General features: G+C 34.0%; 1 protein-coding gene across 1 annotated transcript; it reads left to right on the plus strand.

Moving 5' to 3' along the window:
* The first annotated feature begins 4,326 nt into the window (after nt 1–4,326).
* Nucleotides 4,327–17,092, plus strand: LOC125815406 (protein HASTY 1). The gene is made up of 23 exons (XM_049494866.1): nt 4,327–4,519; nt 5,194–5,295; nt 5,978–6,121; nt 6,446–6,526; nt 6,629–6,698; nt 7,191–7,261; nt 7,336–7,499; nt 7,571–7,642; nt 7,729–7,960; nt 8,522–8,584; nt 8,677–8,955; nt 11,223–11,336; nt 11,437–11,563; nt 11,651–11,820; nt 11,913–12,014; nt 12,879–12,982; nt 13,066–13,354; nt 13,447–13,691; nt 14,577–15,080; nt 15,185–15,479; nt 16,044–16,227; nt 16,340–16,415; nt 16,634–17,092. Exons 1-23 carry the CDS (start codon nt 4,412–4,414, stop codon nt 16,635–16,637), a joined length of 3,600 nt encoding a protein of 1,199 aa, XP_049350823.1. The 5' UTR covers nt 4,327–4,411; the 3' UTR covers nt 16,638–17,092.

Raw genomic sequence — 17,092 nt, forward strand, 5'->3', positions numbered from 1 at the left:
GTGGGTGGGGTGATTCATTTACGTGGGGAGTGATTTGCCCTTCTGCAAGTCAAAACACTCGACTGTGGGGACAGGGGAGAGAAGAAGAGGAGAGTTTTGGAATCATGGGCGAGATTTTCACCAACAAAATACAATTATTATTTAGTATAAAAAAGTGGTCTTATATCATAATTAGATGAAATCATAGTCCAATTTGTCCAAAAGCATAATTTAGCTTTTGAAAAAAATATTAGAAATTTTAATAATAGTACAAAAAAAAATTAATAATTTATTACTCCATTTGTCTCTAATTACTTATCCATTTTTGAATTGACACACTTATTAAGAAAACAATGATTAACATAGTAAATTTACCACTTTACCCCTATTAATTATAAAGTTGATGAATTAAAAATTTAATTTTCAAGAAATTCTACCTTTTTCAAACTAATAAATTGAGGGTATAATAAGTAAAAACAATTTGTCCCTTCTTGATTTGTCAAAATGGACAAGTAATTAAGGACAACTATAAAAGAAAAAGTTGACAAGTAATTAGAGATTGAGGGAGTAGTTGATTATTAGAACTTGATGAATTGAAGAGAAAGACATCTAGCCCTTAGAGAAAATGGAATGGCGATTTGTGAGAAGATTCTTTTCACACAAAAATGTAAAATAATATGTAGAGGTGTTTTAAGACATAATGAGACAATGTACAATAACATAGTCGATGTAAACTCACAAATGTGATTACGAGGACTTCACATTTATTTTGGGAGCTAAAGAGGTTATTTTTGGTAGACAATGACTCAAGAAAAAACATAATAAAAACCAGATCACAAAATAAATGAAAGCGAAAAAGCTATGACATAATAGTAAAAGTAGCTGACAGAGCATTTTAGAGAAAAAAATACTTCTAGTATTTACAATAAAATAATATTGCGATTGAAGTGCAAGAACACATAGTAGTATAAATTAAAGAATAAGAAATTATAAGAGTGATTTTATGAATACTAATGTGGAAGAATAAGTGAAACAACGTTCAATTACCTACTAGTCTTTTATCCTAATTTGTGTCCTTCATAACCTCATATTTAAGATCATGTTTTCGATAAGCTAAAGTTACATCACGCCGTGTCTAATCATTTTCTCCATGCTTCTTCCACTTATTGTACCACTCTAGTAATCATTCATAGTCAACCTCTCACACTTCCTCACTAAGGTATTCATGCATCTCCTTTTATATGTCCAAACTATCTCAACCTCATTTTTCATATATTATCCTCTACCGAAGTCACTCCAACCTTAACCTGAAATAATTGCATAAAAGTAGGTTTTTGTTTATCTACTAGTAATCTTGTAAGCTCATCTACAAGTTCAATATACATTATTATATGAAATAATTGCATAAAAATACAATTCATAACTTAATAGTGTAATCAAGTTTTTAAATTTTCAACAGTCTTAAAAAACTCATATAATAATATACACTCGTTATATAACTTCAAACAAAACATAAATTTGTTTTATAACAATATTTGAAAATTTTGATATACAATATTGTATAAAACTATAAGAGGTATATATAGGCTCCTATACACTATTATGCAAACTAATTTCATTTTATTTAAGCCCTTTTTAAAAAATTTAACTCATAACTAATTCAATTTTTTCTTCACATCAATTGTAGTTTACATTATAAACTCCTCCAAATGTTTAGATTAAATTGACAACACCGTCTTCTGGTAACTAAAACACAAAAAAGTTATATTTAAAATTTAACTCAAATCTAATTCAAATCAATCCAAAATTACTTACGTCTAAATTTCAAACTCCTCTAAAAAAAAACTCTTGATGGCAATAACTCAATGGACCAACAGTGAAAATAATAACAACTGTAACATCAACACCGTCAGCACTAAAGTTCATGATAAGATCCCCAAAAATTATCTTTAAATTAAATTTAGCAAACAATAAATGCAAATATAAGCTAGTTTTGGTAGTATTTTGAAACATAGATCAATTTTAATAGTGTTGATATTTTATTTATATTTGTCAGTGATTATTTTTATTACATTTAATGTACTTAACAGGAAAATATTGAATACTGATCTATATAGTTTCAAAGTTCTTAAGTAGAAAATGAGAATAAGAGAGTGTCACATTGACTACAAATTAAATACTTAAAAAATGACCGAATATAGCTTAAAGTGAGAGAACTGTAGATTTAACTAAACATATGACCTATTTCAAGTCATAATCGAATTTATAATTTTTGCAAGTTTAACCAAAGTCTTTTTATAACAATGTATTCAAAACATTCAACCATTTTGATATGCATGCCCCATATAAATTCTTACCGTGTCAGTTGAGTTATTTTTCTTTTGCACTTTGTTATTTATCTAATATCATATTTATGGTTTTGATTGTTAAAAAAAATATTTCTACAATCACGAGCTAAAACTAATGCATAAAGAGTTTTCATATCAACATTTTCTCCTGATGAGAATCTGCATGACTACTCAACGATGTACTTTCAATAATTACATTGTTTAAATGTAAAAATAATATATTATCGATCACTAATAACCAGCAAATCTAAAAAAAGACTTGACATAAATTGAACTAATTTGAATAATAAAAGTAAGATTGTGATAAATTTAATGTCAATGAAATAAATTAAATGAAAGAAAAACAAAAACAAAAACAAAATAAAACTAACATTATATTAATATTACGTTTTATGCGAAGAAAAAAAAAAGGAACTATTTTTTGATGAATTTTCTCATATAAACTTTGTCTAATAAACATTCGATATAATTACAATTAAATTTACATCATAGTCATTTGTATTAGTGTTTAGATTTAGAAATATGCACTCACTTAAAGAAATATACGTTTAGAAATATGTATTCACTTCATTATTTCATTTCATTATTATTTATTATTAATATAAATAAAATCAGTGTTCTTTCCTTCTTATTGATAGTAATAAGTCTATCTTAAAAAAAAGAGAGAAGATGGTATAAGTATATAAAATTGAAAATTACACTTAACTGATTTATTTCTAAAATTAAATCACAATTAATGTTTTCTAACATGTTTGATTTTCAAATAAGAGAATAATCAACTTAACTCTTAATTTAATAACAATAGAGATAAGACTAAATCCAAAGATTTTGTCAAGTGCCAAATGTTTTACAAATACAAATTCAAACTATTATAGAACTTTCCAAAATTTATTGAAAAATACTCATTGCAACAAAAAATTGAAGATGCCTTGGTAGTACATTTTTTATCAAAAGAATTTATTTATTTATTTATGTGGATTGAAAATTTAAAACACTATTATAAGAAGGAATTATTCTAATCAAAGTTGTTTCATAATCTTTTAATTAAAAGCACTAAATATTTGAGGAAAGACTTTCATTTGTGTGTGCTTAATTTTTGAAAAAAAGATTATTCTAATATTACTGATCGCATTTTATTTATATTATTTAATAAAAAATATAAAATAATTAAAGAGCAAATCAAAAGATTCTATAAAGAAAATAACTGCAACAATAAATTGAAGATATATTTTGGTTAATACATCATTTTTATTAAAAGAAATATATTATTTATTTATGTGAATCGAAAATCTAAAACACTATTATAAAAGAGAATTATTCTTAAAGAAGTTGTTTCATAATCTTTTATTGAAAGCAATAAATATTTGAGGAAAATGACTTTCATTTGTATGAACTTAATTTTTGAGAAAAAGATTATTTTAATTTTATTTGACGAATCTTATTTATAAAAAAATAAATAAGAAAATTAAAGAACAAATTAAAAGATTCTACAAAGGAAAATAATTGCAACAATAAATTGAAGATATATCTGGGCTAGTATTAAAAGAAATATTTTATTTATTTATGTGAATCGAAAATTTAAAACACTATTATAAAAAAAATCATTCTTACCAAAGGTGTTTCATAATCTTTTATTGAAAGCATTAAATATTTGAGGGGTAAGACTTTCATTTGTGTACACTTAATTTTTGATAAAAAGATATATTCCAATTTTACTTATATCATTTTTAGAAAAAAAAGAAAAAAGAAAATAATTAAATAGCAAATCAAAAGATTTTATAAAAGGGAAACAAAAGAAAATAGTAAAAAATTGAAGGACCTGAGTAAACAATTCAAACCAGAGCAGAAAAAAGGAAATTATATTATAAAAAAAGAAACATTGGTCCCCAAATTTCTGAGAATCCTTCATCTCTCTCCCATTTCCCTTACTTTCTCCATTACACTCACTTTCCTCTCTTTGTCTCTCTTCCTGTAACCCCTAAGCGCAAGTAACTGACATCTCTGCTAAACCCTTTTCATGTTTTTTTCTCCTTCAATCCCTTTTCAAGTATAATTTCAAGAAACTTCAAGAATATTTAAAGAAGATGGAGGAAAATGGGGTATCAAGCAATGTAGCTCGTGCTATAGTGGCTGCCCTTGATTGGAGCTCTTCTCCTGATGACCGTAAAGCTGCTTATGCCTATTTGGAATCGGTAAGCATCAGATAGCTCATATATCTTTTTTTTTTCCCTTTTCAAGAACCCACTTTGTTATATTTATAATTCTTGAAAAAGTAGGAAGGAACAAAGTAATGGGTTTGTTTTTATTTTTTGTGCCTTCTTGAATTAGGTTTAGAAAAAAGTTTGAGTCTTTAATGGAAAATTTAGGTAGGTGACTTGATTTTTGAGTCATATGGTTCTGTTGAAGGTAGGAGGAGTGTGATTCTTGATCGCCATGTTTGAGTTGTATGAAGGATTCTGAAAGAGTTGGGGTGTTTACTTGTTAAATGTTTATATGTGTGTGGTTTGTAGCTTCATCCTATCGGAGGTGGAGTTAGAGTTTATTTTCTTGAAGAAAAGGTATTGTAGGGGTTTTGTTGAGTGTCTTGTTTAAATTGAATATAAAAAAAAGAGTTGCTGAACGATATATGGGAATTCTGCTGATAGAAATTGCTTGGGTATAATAATTTTAATTGGACTAGTGGATGCTTGTATGGTATTTGAAGTAACAGTCTGCTCTTTGAATCAAAGGGTTTGGTTAAGGGTTTTAGTTCACATGGAAGCGAAAGGGTTTTTGATCACTTTTCGTTTTGTTTCCTTATTCTTATTTGAGTAGTTGGTAGGTTTCTGATGAAGTTGTGTGTTTCAACTGTATATTTCTTTTGCAGATAAAAGCAGGGGATGTACGTGTCCTGGCGAGCACATCATTTATTTTAGTAAGGAAAGAATGGTCTTCAGAAATACGGCTGCAAGCCTACAAGATGCTCCAGGTTACATTATGATAACTCTGCATTTAGTTCTTACTTCTTAGCTTTTCATCCTTAGCTAGGCCACCCAAAAATCTTAGTGTCAACTGTTTCTTTGATGGAGATTCGATAAGTAGAACTTAGTTTTCTACCAATAGCATTGTTCAGTAAGGACTTCATCCAAAACCGGATGCGAAGTTACAAAGGTACACTTTTAAAATTTCTATTGTTCAAGGAAAGAGAACAAGACACGGGTAATTAGCTTTTGTCTTCAGTACAGAGTGAATAAATAAGGTTTTAAAGCTCCACTATGCCCTCTGGCTTCTACCCCCACTTTGTACTCTATGATGTCCTTCTCCAGAAGATTTGAGCCAACCTGTCTGTAGAAAGATGGCAAAAATTAGCTGCTGGGGAAAACATAGTGTCCTGTCCTAAATGGGCATAACGTACTTGACAACAAAACACCAAAATTTGTTGGAAAATGGCCGAGCTTCTTTGCTTTAATATTTTTTGTGGTTGAATTCTGCAAAGAAGGTATGCCACTTACCTATATAAGGGATTTGAAATTTTGACTCAAGTGTCCTTTACACTCATCTTTTGAAATTTCATACAAGTACACTCTGTGATGTAAATGTCCCAATATTGCCTGAATGACTTAAACGTTGAGCTCCTTCTATCCGTTTCTCAAGTTTTATTAATTTTACAGCATTTGGTGAGGTTGCGATGGGATGATTTAAACCCTGATGAGCGAAGGAACTTTGCAAGTGTAGCTGTTGATTTGATGTCTGAAATTACTAATTCCAGTGAAGAATGGGCTTTGAAAAGTCAGACATCAGCTCTTGTTGCCGAGGTATTTCTGCTGTGTATTCCTCTTTTTTTTTAATAACCGAGAAATCCATTTGTGACCCGCCCTTTGGACCAATCACAACCTTCTAAACTCGGTGAATAATGGGCCCGTCCCTCTACCCTTCTCCACTTAAATACCAGGCTTCGCTTTGCATGGCGTGGGGCTTGAACCTGCGACCTATGCCACAAATCCTCCACCTTTTGCCACTCAAGCTAGGCCTTGCCTTGGGGGCATTTTTTTTTTTTTTTTTTCTTTTTGAAAAAAGATTTGGTCAATTCATTTGATAAATTTATAGTTCTTAGGACCACACGATTGTCTATGTTTCAGATAGCTAGGAGAGAAGGTTTAAGTTTGTGGCAGGAGCTTTTTCCATCTCTAGTATCTCTTTCTAATAAGGGTCCTGCACAAGTAAGTTTCATCTTTCTCCTGTTTGGTTCCGTAGTGTTCCTTTTTTACACTTATTTGAGGTCTTCATCAGGTAATGCAGCTGTGTTATCATTCTCATTGCAGGCAGAACTGGTCTCAATGATGCTAAGGTGGCTTCCTGAAGATATAACTGTCCATAATGAAGATTTAGAAGGTCTGTGGTTAAAATAAACAGATTAGTCAGTGCTATTCTGTAAACTGGATTACACATTGACCATTAGTTTATTGTAAGAAAAAGAGGCAGGCTGCATAGTACTATTATTTCTTTGATTGAGGTGCTTAGGTGAGAGAGACTCATGGTTCAGTGTTTTAGAATGTTGTTGTAACTCAACTCAACTCAGCTGCATGTCAATACCAAATTAGTGTCGGCTATATGAATCCTTTGTATCCATTCTACTCCTTATCCTATGCATCCACTTTGTATTAAAAAGATTTATCATAGTTTGATGCTTTTTACATTGACAAATAATCTACAGTAATCTTTCTCCTTTACCTCGGCCTGGGACTGGCTATGCTTTTCATTCTGGCAGAGTTTAGAATGTTATAAATAATTTAACATAATTTGTGTGTTTTTTCATGCTGGAAAAAAACTTGATTCTAATTATTTCTATTTTCTTATTACATGGTACCTTTTTTGTTGATTTAGGTGATCGCCGTAGGCTATTATTACGCGGACTTACCGACTCTTTGCCTGAGATTTTTCCCTTACTGTACAGTGTAAGTTTTTGGTTGGGACTTCTTGTGTAGTTGGGATATTTTTGCATCATTCTGAGTCTTACTCTCATAGCCAGTTACTAGAAAGACACTTTGGAGCTGCACTAACTGAAGCAGGAAGACAACAATTAGAAGTTGCAAGACAGCATGCAGCAGCTGTAACTGCCACTCTAAATGCTGTTAATGCATATGCTGAATGGGCTCCCTTGCCAGATCTTGCAAAATATGGAATAATACATGGGTATGCTCTCTGTACTTGCAAGTGTATAATATGAGTTAAGTATAGTGTATTTATCCCTCTTTTGCAAATAGTTGTGGAATCTTGCTCTCCTCTCCGGATTTTCGTCTTCATGCATGTGAATTCTTCAAGCTTGTCTCCCTGAGGTATGTTGCACCAATGATATCTTGTAATGTAAACATTACATATTTAGGTCAAGAAACTTTTAAGTCATTCCTGAAACTACTTTCAGGAAAAGACCAACTGATGCTGCTGTTGAGTTTGATTCCGCAATGAGTAACATTTTTCAGATTTTGATGAAAGTCTCTGGAGACTTCTTGCAAAAATCTGACTCTGGTGCAGTCATTGATGAGAATGAATTTGAGTTTGCTGAGTACATATGTGAGAGCATGGTTGCTTTGGGTTCTTCAAACTTGCAATGTATTGCTGCGGATAATTCAGTTCTATCATTTTACCTTCAACAGGTGATTACTTGTTCCTTATATTTTACTCTGACAGCAACTTATCTTAAACTCATTTTCTTTTGAGAATAAGCTTGTATACTTTAGTAGATCTCCCCATCTTTAGTAGAATTAATATCTTTTGTAAAGGAGACTCAACTATGATTGGTAGACTGATTTCTAGGAAATGTTTAATGCTGCTATCAAACATCATTTAAGGCACTGACTATGTAGCATGTTTATATCTTTGGTACATTATCTAGCATACAATAAGAGGCTTGAGTGTATATGCCAAGTGTAAGCTAGCTTGATATTTGTTTTTGATCATTGGTATGTGCATGATTCTATGAGTCCTGGTTTATTCGGCTGTTTAAGGGAATACGTAGTGTTGCAGTCCTTCATTCATTTTGTTAGGTGAGGTGAATACTTGGGGTGTCCACGACTTCAAGTATTTGAATTTGAATGATTTGGTTTTATGCGTCACTTGACTTTACATGTTATCTCAGCTTATTTTATTAATTTATTCGCTTAAAATATCTGAATCTTAATTCAGTACTAAAATCTAACTTATTCGGTACTTTTCAGATGCTCAGATTTTTCAAGCACCATAAGCTTGCTCTCCATTATCAATCTCTACTGTTTTGGCTGGTGGGTACCATAAGTGTATTTGTCACTGATGTGTATGAAATCTTTGGACAAGTTATGTTTCTCTGACCTTTCACGTTTCATTCCCTTGGTAGACGCTTATGAGAGATTTGTTGTCAAAGCCAAAGATTGTTGGGTCTGGGGAAAACTCAGCTAGTAATCTTGCAGTGGGATCAGGACAAGATACAGAGAAAAACAAAATATTGGCTTTTGTAAATGATGATATCTGTAGTTCTATATTGGATGTATCTTTCCAGCGATTACTGAAGAAGGAAAAAATTAATCCTGGAACATCGCTTTCTGTTGGGACATTAGAGTTGTGGAGTGATGATTTTGAGGGTAAAGGAGATTTTGGCCAGTACCGTTCGAGGCTGGTATGTTGCTGTGGCTCATTGCAATTTTTCACTCTTCTATATTTTTTTTCCTGATAATCACTGTTTTATGTTTCCAAATGAGGACAAGCTTTTGATGTCAAAAGGAAATAAAATTTATGAATAGTGATACTCTTCCTTTCTATCATTGATGTCGTAGACTCGTTATAGGGATAGGTCAGTATTATTGGAGTTCGTTATGTAAATATGGTTCTCAGTACAACCTATGCACTGTTCTACAACTATTATTATTTTCAAAAAAAAAAAAGTTTCTCCTTTCTAAAAAGGGTAGAAACTGATATGTACCATGCATAAAGGTTACAATGAATTACTTAAGCTAATGCTCAAAAACTATGACTATCGTTGTTCTGCTCATGAATTGGTAAACATTACACCTACAGCTTGATGTTTTAAGAGAAACCATCTTCCTTCCTTTTTGGAGTTAAAAATGCTGCAGTTGAGAAAGAAGCTTTTGTCTACTCCACTAGTGCGCTTTTGGTATATGGACTAGATTCTGGACAACTATAATTGAATGTAGTAAAAATGGGATAATGATGGATTACTTGGAATTGCAGTACAGGGCTATAAATGTTACTTTCTCAAAAGAATAATAATAATAAGGATACAGGATTGTATTGTGCAACATGACAGGAGAAACAAACAATCACCTTTTCTTGCACTGTAACTTTACCAAGCAAGTCTGGAATTTATTCCTTAGCATTTCAAATCTGAATTGGACAATGCCAGAACATACATCAGAGTTGTCAAAGAGCTGGGTAAGGAGAGGAGGCAGCAAGAGCCAAAGGAGGTGGTGGAGGTTAATACCTTCATGTATATGGTGGTCAGTTTGGAAGGAAAGGAATGGTAGATGTCTTGAAAATAGATCCAATTCCATTCACAAGGTCAAATGGAATTGTATAGTATCCGTACTTTTTTGGTGTAAACAGTTGTGTATAGTAGATACAGACCAAATTGTAGATTTGATAGGAAGCTTGTAACTGACACTTTTTGGTGGTGACCAACATGCCCTTAATGCTGAAGAATACAATCTTACTAGTTTCAAAAAAATAAATAAGGATACAGGATAGTAGATTTGGTTAAAATACAATTGATTAATGAAGGCATATGATTGGATTATAATACTTATTGGGATTCAATAAGGTAGGGGTTTATCGGAAACGACCTTTCTATCTTCACTAGGTAGGACTAAGGCTATGTAAACACAACCCTAATGCTTGAGAAAAATGTGTAGATGTATATGCCAACTACTTTTTTTTTTCTTTTCAGTTTTAATTGGCTGGACTCTGGTATTATGCCTGGTTTGGCAGATCCTTCATGCTGTGATGCCAAATCCCCGACTACCCATCAATATAAGATCTAACAATGTTTAATGCGTCTGCCTTGTAGCCATGAGTGTAGGAAGCATTCAATCAAATGCCTTTTTTTCTTTTGATAAGTTAATATTCAGCCAAGTGTCCTTAGAGTTCCTCTCAATTTATTGTGTATTGAAGAGGGTTGGACTCTTTCTCATGACTTGTCTTCTTCTCTTGTATTGTGCTTATTCTATTCTTCATAAAAAGAGAAAAGAGATCTTTTCCATTGAAGGGTTTGGATAATCCGTCGGTCTAACACCCTTAGCCTTCATGTGCTAATGTTTTCCTTTCATAGTTGCTCTATTCTCATAACTTGAAGGATACAACTTTTGGGATTCAAAATATAATACTAGTTTAGAGTTTGTGAGAGCATCAGTGTTGTGAAAGATTATTGTCTTCTGAAACACAACAATGGAATTAAACATCAATAAAACTATTTTTGTTGCGTGATTATTCAACTTATGGATCTTGAGGAAACAAAAAGTTAGTTGAATGGTTTGCTATGCATGTTGCTACAAACACATTTGCTGTAAGTTTGGTCCAATCCCTTGATGGGATGACATCTAACCTATAGCCTAAAATACTTTAGCCCTACCACCAGTTGTAAAATTGCATTTAGGCTTTAAACCCCATAATAACTCGTTAGTTCACACTTCACGGAGCCTTAGACTATTGATAAATTTTTTCCATGTAAAACTACCCTAAGATGTGTAAGTTATCGACAATTTTTTGTTTGCCTACTATTCATTTATTCAATATTCTAGTTATCTAACTGCTTACTTACCAATTGGTCCATCATTACTAGTTAAAGTTGGTGTATTGTATATCTTTACCTTTCAGTAGTAAATGTGCACAATATTGAGTCACTCTCTTACTCTGCTCAATCATGAACTGCAGTTGGAGTTGATCCGTTTTGTTGCAGCCGCCAAGCCTATGGTAGCTGCTGCTAAAGTTTGTGAGAGGAGTATGACTATTATTAAGAGTCTCTTCCTTGCTCCTTATCCTGCTCAGGTTGGTTCATGAACTATTGTCTTGAACTTGTAATATGAAGCTAATGATGTTCCTTGTTTTTCCCTTTCCAAATCTCTCACGTCCTTCATCCTTAATTCAGGAATTGGTTATACTTGAGAGCATGCAGTTGGCTTTAGAAAATGTTGTAAATTCAGTGTTTGATGGATCAAGTGAAACTGTACGGAGCAGTTCTGAAGTTCAGCAGTCATTGTGCAGAATGTTTGAAGGTTTTGTGTGATATCCACCTCCTTTTTAGAAATTCTTAACTTAGTTTTCTCCTTATACTGAGAAGTTGGGTTACTGTGAACTTAAAGGTCTGCTTCAACAACTTCTTCCTTTGAAATGGACTGAACCTGCGCTTGTAGAAGTTCTTGGCCACTACTTAGACGCACTAGGACCCTTTCTGAAGTATAATCCAGATGTTGTTGGCAGTGTCGTTAATAAGTTGTTCGAGCTACTCACCTCACAACCGTTTGTTGTCAAGGTCAACTACTGCATGCCATTCTATTTATTTAATCCTGTGATCTTATTTCCCATCCAAAACAACCACCATGACATTTTGAGTATAATTGGCAGGATCCTGCTACAAGTGCTTCTCGGCATGCGAGATTACAGATTTGCACATCATTCATCCGAATTGCAAAAGCTGCAGACCAGAGCTTATTGCCTCACATGAAAGTAAATTACATTCTTTCTCATTAGTTGGTCATGACACTGGTTTTAGCCTGAATTTGCAAGTCAATTGCATTAATAGTAGCGTGTGAATTGTGTCTATGACTTGAACAAGTCTCAAATTTTTGCACTGATATTTTATGATCGGGGGAGAAGGAAATATGTAGAGTAATTACATACTTTTGATAAAGGGACTTGGTAGGGTATCTCAGTTTTCTCAAAATTCCCCTTGCAGTATGTGTCACTTGAATGCCAATAACACATCTTGATCTGGCAATTTTACATGGAATATTTTGGACTCTGTAGATATACAGCCATCTCGGTGACAAATGGAGTTTGTCCGTTTTTATGTTGTGGAAACAGCGTGGAAATTCATCATAATTGAAATAGAGAGCCTTGAATGTTTCATCAGTTATTATCTTAGTTGATTGGACTGTTATGATGATACAATCTTCATCTTTCATAACTGAACAGGTTCTAGGAAGTACAGAATGCCACATCAATTTCTATTCCTGGTTATTTGTAATTATGTCCTTAGGCTTTTCAGAAGCTATTTTGTATCAATGACATATTACAGATCTAGTTCTGAGATATTCTAGATAGTCGAATCTATATGCTCTATTTATCGTTGATATTGTCTCTTCTGATGTTATATTTCTAAGGCAGTTTATGAAGATAGTTGCTCACCCTGTGGAAAATGAAAGTGTGGGTGGGTGGAATATTTTTACTTGGCACCAAAAATTTTACCAACACATGACTACTCTGATTGTATCATAATTGTTTTGATATGAGAGATGTTGGTTTTACATTTTAACAGGAGTTTGTTTGGTTGCCTTGGAAAGTGACTGCGCATTGTCTCTTGCTTTTCAGGGAATTGCTGACACCATGGCACTTTTACAAAAAGAAGGTCGTCTACTTCGTGGGGAGCACAATCTCTTGGGTGAAGCATTCCTTATTATGGCTTCTGCTGCCGGGTAGCTACTGGTCTTAATGAGTTTCTGTTGTATGCCTTGTTATCATGAGCTTTGACCTTTATGTGTTCTCAAAACTGGTTCAGGGTTCAGCAGCAGCTAGAAGTTTTGGCCTGGTTACTTGAACCATTGAGTAAACAGTGGACACAGCTTGACTGGCAAGATGCATATCTCTCTGATCTGACAGGTTTGATTCGACTGTGTGCTGATACACCATTTATGTGGTCCATTTTCCACACAGTTACATTCTTTGAGAAGGCTCTTAAACGGAGTGGTCTAAGGAAAGGCAATATTAGTGTACAAACCATACCGACATCTGACAATTTGCACCCAATGGCATCTCATGTCTCGTGGATGCTTCCTCCTCTTCTTAAAGTAAGGAGGTTCTTAGGAACTGTTTTGGTTAATACTCATTCGTTTCCTTAGTTAAGAGTTGTTAAAAGATGTAAATGTCTTCATTTTGTCAGCTACTCCGTGCCATACATTCTCTTTGGTCTCCAGCTGTTTGTCAAGCATTACCTGGAGAGATAAAAGCTGCAATGGCTATGAGTGATGTTGAAAGGGCCAGTCTTTTTGGGGGAGGTAATGTTAAATTGCCTAAAGGTACTCTAAGTTTTACTGATGGATCTCCATTCGATATGAGTAGAGAAGCTTATGCGGAGCCAAATGAAGCTGATATCCGCAACTGGCTGAAAGGTATCAGAGATAGTGGGTATGTTGCTGTTATTCTGAATCTCTAAAACTGACAGTTAAAATAATGTATTTTCAAAAGTTGTCATGAAGTTCTACCTTAGGTGATATGGCAATTCTCATTTAAATCTTTGTGGACGGGCAGACTGGAATTAACATTCCTAGGTTCTTTCTGCTGCAGCTCTTTTTCTGATCTTATGACAAGAGAGGGGGAACCAGGAAATGCCTCACTCCCAGTCCCTCTCTCCATATTAGTAGGAAAAAAAAAAGAGAAAGAACATTGTGAAGACAAAGATTACCCTTGCAAGTTCTGTTAACTTCTTATGTTTAAAAGGAAAGCACTGCATTCTTAAAATTGATGTCTTGAATTGCACTGGCATATTTACTATTTAAAATTTATATTGAAGTGTCTTGTTGTCCAGAATTCTCCTTTCTTTACTTAAATTTTTCACTTAATTCTCAGTGAAGTGCCTATAAGATCTATCATAAACAATCTCCTATCTCTAGCGTGTGACTATTAAATCTATTGATCTGCCTCTGTGTGTGTGTGTGTATGTTATACACTTCTACTCCATGCTCTTGGGAATCAGTTTCATGTTTCCATTTGTTGAAAGCTTACGCTGGTAAAGATAACACATTTTAGTTGCTTTTATATTCGCAACACCTCCCTCACGTGTGGGCTGTGGCATGATTCTTTGTTCATGGGTCCAGCACATGGGAATTCTTTCAATAAGGTTGGTGGGAGACTCATTCCAGGACCTCTGCTTGCTTTGATATCATGTTGAAATATGTGACTGTCTTATCTAAAAGCTTCAAGTTGTTAAAGAGAGTACACTTTTATTAACTTGATCATATTCTCCGCACCATTTAGTAGACTGGTTTTGTTAATACATTTTTTTGGCTTTAGGTACAATGTACTGGGCTTATCAGCAACCATTGGGGATCCTTTGTTCAAATGCTTAGACTCTCAGTCTGTTACTTTAGCCTTGATGGAGAACATACAACATATGGAGTTCAGGCACTTAAGGCTGCTTGTTCATTTAGTGTTGATCCCCTTGATTAAAAATTGCCCTTCAGATATGAGGGAGGCATGGCTGGAAAAGCTCTTGCACCCGTTACTCATCCATTCTCAGCAAGCTCTTAGCTATTCGTGGTCTAGTCTCTTACAGGAAGGTAGAGCAAAGGTTCCTGATCTGCATGGCATAGTCAATGGCTCAGACTTGAAAGTGGAAGTAATGGAGGAAAAGCTCCTGCGAGATCTAACTCGCGAGACGTGTTCAATCCTCTCAGTTTTTGCTTCACCCACACTCAATGCTGGACTACCTTCATTGGAGCCATCTGGCCATGTGAGCCGAGTGGATGAGTTATCACTTAAAGACTTGGCTGCATTTGCCACAAGCTCCATGGTTGGGTATGTGGAAGTTGTCAATTTTAAGTTGCTTAGTGTGTGGAAGTAGTTCTCTAGTCTACATTCTTCTGTTGTTCTCACTCTTGACCTTTGTGATGTATGCGCAGATTTGTATTGATGCATAAAAGCATAGCACTTCCAGCCTTGCAGATCAGTTTAGAGGCTCTAAGATGGACAGATGGTGAAGCTGTAACTAAAGTTTCTTCATTTTGTGGAGCTGTAATCCTCTTGGCTATTTCAACAACTAATATGGAGCTTCGGGACTTCGTTTGTAAAGATTTGTTCCCTGCAACAATACAAGCTCTGGCTCTGGAGTCAAATGCTTTCATCAGTGCTGATTTAGTTGCGCTTTGTCGTGAAATTTTCATTTATCTTGCTGATAAACACCCAGCACCGCGACAGGTTATTTGGATCTCACACTTTTCAGTTGCTTGTGGTATCACCCTATGTTCATTGCAATTATTCTTTCTTTTTGTCTGGTATTTTAAAGATAGAATTCTAGCGATTGTGCTTATCCATTTGCATTTATTCTCACCTATATTCATAATATTGTTAAAAGGCTATTAGCTTTTGGATATAACAAATTGTTTTATTACTAGTCAAAAGTTAGCAGTTCCCATGCAAGTTTTTACCCCTGGTATCTTAAGAACAAAAACACAATTTTCAATTTATTTAACCAAATATATTTCCAGAAATTCTTAAAATTGCATCTTATCTTTTCTCCTTTTCTATTCATATATTGAAATTGCTCTGACCCATAACTGAAAAACATGTGTTACATCGGGACACATGCTCATAGATGGTGACACGCATGGCTAAAAGTCAATAAAAAAGAAAGAGCTCTTCTTCTTAGTTATGAAGTGTTTTTGCTATCTTCAATAGCAACCATACTGAAGTTTATCTCACTGAAAGCATTCTATCCTAAGTCTACTATTCAATATAATTCATACAAATTTTTGCCTGCAGATTTTACTCTCTCTCCCTTGCATTACATCCCAAGATCTTCTCGCCTTTGAGGAAGCTTTGACCAAGACTGCTAGTCCTAAGGAGCAGAAACAGCACATGAAGAGCTTCCTGCTGTTAGCAACCGGAAACAAATTAAAAGCTCTCGCTGCTCAAAAAAGCGTTAATGTCATCACAAATGTTTCAAGTGAGTGGACTTCAATAAAACGCCTTGTTTTTTCTCCTGTCTTGTCCATATAAACCTAGAATTTTAGTTTTTTAAGATGCTAATTTACTTGTGATTCCGACTCATTCTTCAGCAAAACCTCGAAATGTAACTCCTGCTTTGGAATCCAAGACCGATGAAGGAGATGCTATTGGATTAGCAGGAATCGTGTAAGGAAGTTTGTTTCACATATCGGTGATCATTTATATATTATCAAAAAATCGTGAGTTAATTACCGAAAAGCTCTATAATATCCCAATGTAATGGTTTAGTCCTCAATGTTGACGCTGTTCTTATTCTGCCCCCAATCAAGAGTACTGGTTCTTAAGTAGTCCTTTAACCTTATCGCTGGTGAAATCCAAGGGCAATTTCCTACCTCTTTTTACAGGTAAGATTGCACAATATACAAAAAAAAAGTATACTAACAACAGAAGTATGTTTCTTGTTTTGAGTTTGATGTTAATCATAAAATTTTGGCCTTTCACCGGAAATTGCCCTTTTTCATTACCTGTTGAGGTTGGTGAAAATTTGAAAACAATCGTCAACCATTGAGGAGGATGTAGTAAAGATGAAATGAAATACTGAGGAGGATGTAGTCAACAACAGATCAAGATTGCAAATGTCACATGAGAGCTGCAAGGAAAGGCCATCTTTTTAGCTGAATGGTTTGTTTGGAAGGCACTATTAATATCATATTTTCTGACTATCTGTAAAGTTGCTCTTTCTTCTGCATTAGTCATGGCTGTGAGTTGGTGTTCCATGTACATTCTGCTTTTTGACTTTGTGAATCTGAACCATAGTCAAGTATGCTTTTCGAGTTAAGAGTATTGGCCTGATGCAATGAATA

The sequence above is a fragment of the Solanum verrucosum genome, unplaced genomic scaffold (assembly GCF_900185275.1).
Source record: "Solanum verrucosum unplaced genomic scaffold, falcon-dt-bn FXZP01000261.1, whole genome shotgun sequence".
In the NCBI taxonomy this organism is placed as follows: Eukaryota; Viridiplantae; Streptophyta; class Magnoliopsida; order Solanales; family Solanaceae; genus Solanum; species Solanum verrucosum.